Here is an 8,740-nt window from a genome sequence, read left to right as displayed (position 1 = left end):
TGATGTATCCTTTGCTATGCACATGTGCCAAAAAATAGAGGGAGATAAGAAGATTATATTTACTGCACCTAAACCACAGATACCATAGTTAACACCCTGTATTATAAACCACAGATACCACAGTTAACACACTGCCTTGTGTCTCTCACACTATTTTGGCTGGATTCCCTGTTTCGTAATACTTGAATGCTACATTATTTCAGTCGAAGAAAGAGACCATGTGAGGGATGTGATGGGGTCAGAATAGAGTAGTGAAAGCAGCCCAGTGGAAGTCACGTTGGAAAACTGTTTCATCGGCAAGTATTGGTGCCTCAAAAGCAGTATGTTCTCTTGGAAGAGGTCAGAACCGTTGACAGGCAGCTCTGAACATCATCATGCAAACTATGTTTAACAAGGTAATTGTGTTTTCTATCTTTTGTAATCCTTATTGTAGACATGTTAGTCTATACCTGTTTAACTGTATATAAAAAAAGGTATTGCATTAACTTAGAATTTATTTTCGCTGCCAATGTCAATCAAATTTGATTGCCAATATTAATTAAACTTAAAAATTAGTGATGTTAAAATCAGTTCTGGTTGGCAAAACTAGTCAGCTAAATCTTCAATGATATATTGTATTGTATTACTGTACGTCTCTTGGACTCAATACATTTTTTTGTTATAATTGTCAATATAAATTGCAGATATATGAATGATAGATTGTGAGATTGGGCAAAAAGTGTTTTGACAACCATGTATTTTCTTTACAGGAATCGTAAGCCTAAATCTACATAACAAGGTAATTGTGTTTTCCATCTTTTTAAATCCTTGCTCTAGACCTGTAATAAACAGTAACTGTATGAAAACTTACATTCAAATGTAAGTGATGTTAAAAATCAACTCTGGTAAAACTAGTCAACTAAATCTTCAAGTCTGTATTGTTCATATACTGTATACATATTTACTCAAGTGTACTGTATACAACTCTGTTGATCGGGGCTCTTTATATTTGTCACTTGGACTGAATTGATTTAATGCATTTTAATTTGCAATACAAATGGCAATGAGTTATACATTATGAGATTGGGGAAAAACTGTTTCAACAACCATTTATTTTCTTTACAGGAATTTTAAACCTAAATCTACACCAGCTTGTTAGGCTAGTCACAATGGAATACTATAGTGACTATGGTGATTACAATTACAGCTATAACAATATTACTGCAGTCGAGGAGGGGATTTTTAAAAGCAACAAGTCCTGTTTCAAAGAGGTTTCCTGTGGCACCCTGCTAGTGGTCAATGTGGTCATCGTCCTGCTGGGGATTTGTGGGAATGCGGCGGTTATCTGGATCGCTGGCTTCAAGATGAAGAAGACAGTCAACACCACCTGGTATCTCAGCCTGGCTCTCTCTGACCTTATATTCTGTGTGTGTCTACCCTTCAACATCACACAAATGGCAGCAGACAACTGGGTTTTTGGTGTCTTTATGTGCAAGTTCACTTCGTTTGTGATGTTTCTCAACATGTTTAGCAGTATCTTCCTCCTGGTCATCATCAGTGTTGACCGCTGTGTGTTAGTCATGTTCCCTGTGTGGGCCCAGAACTATCGTACCATGAGGAAGGCCTCTGCAATGGTCCTCTTAGCCTGGGTGGTCTCTATAGCCCTGAGCGTCCCCTCGCTGGTGTTTCGGGACACTGATTCATTTCTGGATAAGACGCGTTGTGTCAATAAATACACGTCAGACCAGCACAGCCACAAGAGCATCGCAGTGAGCCGGTTCATCAGTGGCTTTGTGCTGCCCTTCATCATCATCATATTCTGCTACTCTGTCATCATCCTAAGGCTGATGAACAACAGGATGGCCAGGTCCTCCAAGCCCTTCAAAGTCATGACCGCCCTCATCGCCACCTTCTTCACCTGCTGGCTCCCCTACCATATCTTTATTCTGCTTGAGATGAACCACCACCTCCACAACACGGGGGTTATAAAAATCGGAATGGAAGTGAGCACAACCATAGCCGCGGCGAACAGTTTCCTCAACCCAATGCTGTATGTTTTTATGGGCAATGACTTCAAACAGAAGTTCAAGAACTCCTTCTTCTCTAAGATGGAGAATGCCATGAGAGAGGAGGGCCGAACCTCTAGCCGCTACCTCTCCAGATCCACCTCCATGGACGGTAGAGCCTCCATGTCAACACATGCCTAAACACCTTTACTGAAGGACTTTCTGCACGGTAGCAGCAAAACACAGTTCTGTGATCTGTCCCTTTATCTCTCTGTTGGGAATGCGCTATAGACTGTTCTCTGGTTACAGTGGATAAGAGCAGGAACCAGTCTTATTGAATATACAGTACTGTACATAGGGGAAGTGAAATGACAACTGAACCTTACCTCTATCCTTAATTATAACCAGGTGTTGCATTTAAACAGAATTGTACATACATTGTATATTAGGGTAATAGGCCAATTTAGTTTAGTTTAGGCATTTGTCAATCATATAGCTGTCAAATGTGTTTTTCTGTATTCATACAATTCGATTGTATTTAGTCAAATAGAAGCATTTTCTAATTTAGTCTAGTCTTAATTTTTTGCTCAACAATTCACCTGTTAACCTTGTTTCTAATTTTGACAGTGGACCAGTGTACACTGTGATGTTATATTTTTAACACACAAAAATAAAGTAGGCCTGTATCAGGAACTTCAATGTCCCTGTGACAAAGCTGGCCATGTTTTGCACATTTTATGTTTTAAAAACATTATTGAGAGCATGCTTTGCTTCACAGATGCTTTGTTCATTTGTGCAGAAAGAGCATGTTAAAACAAGGAAACGGTTTAGTGTTATTTAGAGTTAAAATAATAGCTCACCTTAGTGCAGATATTCACCGAACAGAAACCCCAGGTTTATAGAGGCTTGCATTGTTTCTGACACAACTGAATCATTTAACAACCAATCACAAACAAGACATTCTAGTTTCACTGTATATACTTTCTGGTGTCGTCCTGTGAGGCGAGTTCTTAAAATAAAAATTTTGGGGGTATGTTGTATCAGCTGATTTGCACTTACAGTACTATTTTGGAAAGTGTTGACTTTCGTTGTCTTTTATTATTGTCCTTATTCAGCTCTGCGTTGTGTTTTGATTTCAATAAAAGATGGCACCCAATGTCTCACAAATACCACACAGTCCAGTGTCCCTTTGTTCTGATGTATTCCAAATGAATCTCTCCAACACAGGATTTGAGCGATATAAACGAGATATAAACGAGATACCGACGCATAGGGTTTGTGTTAGTTTGGACCCAAATGACTGGACTCAGGGAGGCGGAAAAAGGTGAAACCCAAATTTGCATTTGCACAGCTTCTTGTCTTTGAAATCGTTTAACATGTTTTTGAATGATTTTTCAAGGTGCCCATCCACATCCATTGTATAACCTAAACGGTGGTAGAGCAATTATCAGACTTTCTCAAAAGTGCTAGTTTTGTCAACGTTTTGATCTGAACCATTGTATATGATCATAAGTAACCTTAAAACAGGGCTAAACATGCATTTTCCCTTTACTTCTCCTTTAAAGTACGAGGCATGGAAATGGTAAAAACAAGGAAAAAATGGCACATTAAGAGCAAAATGGCTGACTTCCTGTTGGATGTTGGGTATAGCTCCAAGATACATTTTAATGTTATGTTTAGGCCACCAAAAAGGCATTTGTTTGCGGAGAAGAAGGTAGAAGGTAGGAGAAGGGAGAATAATAATCCTTACATTTTCAATAGGGCCTCGCACCACCAGTGCTCGGGCCCTAATAATCTTTACCTCCTTGGTTACCTAGGATTATTCTGGGACGGCCTCAACGACCTAAAACTGTGTCGTGTATGACCAGCATTAATCATTCACACAATATTATCACATCAAGACTTTCTCAGCCGCATACACTCCCACACGGGCAGATAGTGATGAAGAGGGGTCAGTGGCTCAGGGAGCTGCTAAGTGGATGTGTTGCACAGCAGACAGGCTGTTGCACGGTCAAGTCAGTTAATAAAAACACACTTCCTCCCCTGTACACTTCCTCATTCAATAAACACTTCAGCGAGTCTCCTGACTCAAACCCTCACAATACATAAAAAGATCACAGTATTAGTTATTAGTCAATATTATTATTCATAATAATATTACTCATTCTTACTTCTACAATGGTGTTCTAAATAGCATTGTCTTCAAGTCAGTGCCTACATAATAATGCTTTGGTTGAAGGTGCTATATACTGTGTATATATATATATATATATATATATATATATATATATATATATATCCTAATATATATATATATATATTAGGAGTTCAGCAGGTTGTTCACCAGCGACTCCTGGGTCTTGATCGACTAGATATCCTGGAAACTGGACGGTAACTATTTAGGTCTCTGCAGTCTCCCTCTTTATGGAGTGGAAACACAAAAGCAGTTTTCGAGGTTATTGGTACAATACCTGAGCTAAGTGAAAGATTAAAATATGTGTTATGGGCCTGCTATAACTGAGGCACCTCAGTAGGCCTGGATTCATTAGATCGGAACCTGTAGATTTTGGGGAGTCTGTCTTCAGTCGGGAGTCACCCACTTGTGATTCAGATAATGTATTAAAAGAGAAACTACAGGGTCCCATGTCAATTGAGAGCCCAGGAGCTGGATGGCTGGACTCATTCTGATCCTGTCCTACCCAGCTGGCAGTACCCACCGCGTTCAGTACCCACCGGGTTCAGTACCCACCGGGTTCAGTACCTACCGGGTTCAGTACGTTCAGTACCCACCGGGTTCAGTACCCACCGCGTTCAGTACCTACCGGGTTCAGTACCCACCGCGTTCAGTACCCACCGGGTTCAGTACGTTCAGTACCCACCGGGTTCAGTACCTACCGGGTTCAGTACCTACCGGGTTCAGTACGTTCAGTACCCACCGCGTTCAGTACCCACCGGGTTCAGTACCTACCGGGTTCAGTATGTTCAGTACCCACCGGGTTCAGTACCCACCGGGTTCAGTACCTACCGGGTTCAGCCTGACCTGCAGTGATGACGTGATCATTAAAAACATTACAGGTATCAACCTTATCACTTACAGAGTCAGAACATTACTGATACAGCATCAGCCTGGTCACTTATAGGACCAGAGACAAAACATTACAGGTATCATCAACCTTGTCACTTATAGGACCAGAGCCAAAACATTACAGATACAGCATCAACCTTGTCACTTATAGGACCAGAGCCAAAACATTACAGGTATCATCAACCTTGTCACTTATAGGACCAGAGCCAAAACATTACAGATACAGCATCAACCTTGTCACTTATAGGACCAGAGCCAAAACATTACAGGTATCATCAACCTTGTCACTTATAGGACCAGAGCCAAAACATTACAGGTATCATCAACCTTGTCACTTATAGGACCAGAGCCAAAACATTACAGATACAGCATCAACCTTGTCACTTATAGGACCAGAGCCAAAACATTACAGATACAGCATCAGCCTTGTCACTTATAGGACCAGAGTCAGAGAAAACTTGCTAATAACTGTCTCAATAAACCAGTTAACTAGGGATAAAAGGTAAAAGCCCTCTCCACGTTCTAGACGTCTAGACAGACAGCAGGTGCGAGACTGCCTCTGTCTCTCTCCTCCCACCCTCTTGTCGTGTCAACAAGCAGACAGAACGTGCACGTATCGCTCGCTCATACAGTATTTGACTGTTCTCCCCTCTCGAATATTTATTACAATATTCTATTCAGGAAAAAGCTACTATTTGTGCTCATCCGAATACCGTATTCGGGCACACCCCTAATCTACACTATCATTGTACTTGGCAGTATTATGCCCCACTATCACTGCTGCCACTGCATGCACCCTTGCCAAACACTCTAAAACAGCACCCGCCCCCTGCCGAGCATATTATATCTATTTTCCCCATCCCCATCTCTGCACAACAAAATGCTTAAATGACCAATTCCCAAACAGCCATACAACCATTGCTGTGAGCCATCTTGTCAGTGGTTTTGTGCTATCTATAATTATCATCAGCCTTATATGCAATCAACATAATTAGACTGTGGACCAACAAGATAGCCAGCTCCTCCAAGCCATTCAAAGTCATCACTGCTAGAAATCAACTTTCTACTAGAAATCATTTCTCCGTGATCTACCCGTTCTTCACAGCAGGCTGAATATATCTATCACTATTCCCAGTGCAAACGCCTGTCTGAACCCATGTCTCTATGCTTCAATGGGGAACGACTTCAAGCAGAAATGCTGGAGTTTTCTCTCGAAGATTGAAAGTGCTTTTGATGAGGAAGGATGCTCTGAAACAAGCAAAAGAACCTCCATCTCAAAAATTCTGTCTGACTGATCAAGGAAACCTTACATTTGTCCACTTTCCTGTTGTGCAGTGCATCTGATACAACTGCCTTCATTAGGAGAAAGCTAACTGTAGCTCTTTTTTGTGAATCCAATAATGATTAAACATGTCCTCTTGTGTAAACATGCTGTTTCTCCCACATAGGTTATGAATGAGTAATACAGTTCCTGTTTTGTGTACATGTTTGTGTGTAGTGTGTACATGTTTGTGTGTAGTGTAATAACATGTCAAATACAATGTTAATACTTGTTTGATGAGTGATAAAAGTAATTGGTACATGTCACCATATAGTGGGGATCGCCTCTGTTGTGGTGTATATAAAACTGAAACCCTAAAATAAATATCAGAGTCCTTCATTGATCATTAGATTATCAGTAAACATTTAATAACAGTACATCCAGGGCATTTATGTCATTAAGTAAATGTTACACAATCTTGTCATCATCAAATAGAGTCCATAGCCAGTCAAACAAGATTGTATTTTGAATTGGAATCATCGGCCACAACCATAATATCCATTTAATTCACTTATTTATTGGGTATAATCACATTACATTCATTCCATACAAAATACATTCAAATGTGACACCCCTTTTCAGATAGTGCCAGCCTGTCAATCAAATCAGGGGACACTTTAATTTAAAGTCTGTGTCAAAAATAGAGATTGCTCCCATTTACTTCTTGCATTACAAAGACCTACTGTATTTAATTTTTTTGCACGCACTATAAAAATATATGTATAAGGTATATTGGAAGTCTTTAACCCTTTAATATCTTTCTGCCACCTATGGCCATAGCGACATGAGCACTGTAGCATAAATCAGGTGAGCTAATGTAATTTGATGCACAAATTCCGACTAGAATGCTTCACACTTTTGAATTGTTGTAAGATTTCATTAAACTCTTGAGTTGAGAGGTACCAACCTCTGACTGGGACTTTACTGTACGTTGTATTGCAGAAAAGAGCAATGAACATCAAAGCTGGAGTTTCACTTGCGGCCATCTAAAAAAATCTACCAGAAACAAAGCTGCAGGAAGGAACTACAGGAAGGAAATCAAATTCTAGTAAATGATGCCACTTGGGCCTTTGGGGTAGTAAGCTTTCAGTCATGTACCACATTGAAATAATTTTTGGATTATATTCAAATTAGATAAAATAAATGAAAATAGCTGACTAACTGTATGTTCCTCCTTAATTTGAATACATTAACATACAATCCCACACACATAATATCACCAGAACACACTTAAACAAAGATTTTGGCTCTAAATGCACATCTGCCTTTCTGAGTCATTATAAATGTTTGCCTGCTTCCAATACATCATCTGCACGTTCTGTTGTTCTGTAGGCTCATCTGAGCACCATGGAACCGACATGCCTTTAGAGTTCTCCAATCCCAGTGCTGTGTGTTGCAGTGAATTTATAAATTGCATATCCTTGGTATATTCCATCAAGATTGGAAAATTCTCACCAGTAGTGCATTTCACAGAGATGCATATAGCGACCAGTTCACTCTCAAACTATTTTCACTTTGACAAGAATATATTTTAACCAGTCACTCCATTTTCCATTTCCTCTTCAATGAAATTAAAATGTTTCAACAAGCAGGAAAGGCACCGCAAGCGCTTTGTTCAAAACCTCCAATGATAGTTAAGCATCGATGTTTGAAGTCATATAGCCAAGCGGTGGTTTCAAAGCAATGTTTCTTCATTTATCTTTCTGTTGACCTGACAAGACAGATGAACTGACAATGGCCGCGTTTCCCGATAAAGAACCTTCTTAAGGAACCCTTCTTAATCAACCCTTTGTATGGGAGTTAAGAAGTAGGCTACTTTGGAGTTATGTGCTTCTTAACTCGTTCGGGAAACCCGGCCAATAAATGTTGGTGATAATAGTAGTCGGGGTGTAAACTGTGCACCTCTAAAAGAAAAAACGAAAAGATAAAAGAGGGTTCTGCAGAGGAAGGGAGGATCATGGTGAAAGGATAGTGTTATGCCCACCACTTCACCTCTTCACATTAAAGTCTGTGTGTTTTTACATCGTGCATTTCAAATCCATTAACTCATTAAACATACAGTGTTCATCATAAGAGGTATATTGCATTATTGATCTCAGTTAGAGGTCATTTAGAAGGTTTTTAAGTGACCACTTCAAATCCTTTCATCTATAAAAGAGTATAGCATTTCTCTGTATATGTGATAGCAGCAGACCTTTTCCAGAATGTACATTATGCATATAAATCATGTATCATGTAATAACATACATCTGTCACCTCTAATGTGTCTTCATCCAGTTCTTCATCCAATGTGTGGCTGAAAGTAACCCAGCGACTGCTGTATGTACTTGGATGTGCCAAATCACAGTA

At 39.8% G+C, this 8,740-nt stretch overlaps 1 protein-coding gene across 1 annotated transcript; it reads left to right on the top strand.

Annotated features, from left to right (window-relative positions):
- Window positions 1-1,148: 1,148 nt before the first annotated feature.
- cmklr1 (chemokine-like receptor 1) lies at window positions 1,149-2,186 on the top strand (the record flags this gene model as incomplete). The annotated part of the gene is made up of 1 exon (XM_084457426.1): window positions 1,149-2,186. One exon carries the CDS (start codon window positions 1,149-1,151, stop codon window positions 2,184-2,186), a length of 1,038 nt encoding a protein of 345 aa, XP_084313552.1.
- Window positions 2,187-8,740: the final 6,554 nt, after the last annotated feature.

This window comes from Borostomias antarcticus (genome assembly GCF_949987555.1).
Source record: "Borostomias antarcticus genome assembly, chromosome: 23".
Lineage (NCBI taxonomy): Eukaryota > Metazoa > Chordata > Actinopteri > Stomiiformes > Stomiidae > Borostomias > Borostomias antarcticus.
This window is presented reverse-complemented; position numbering and strand designations above follow the sequence as displayed.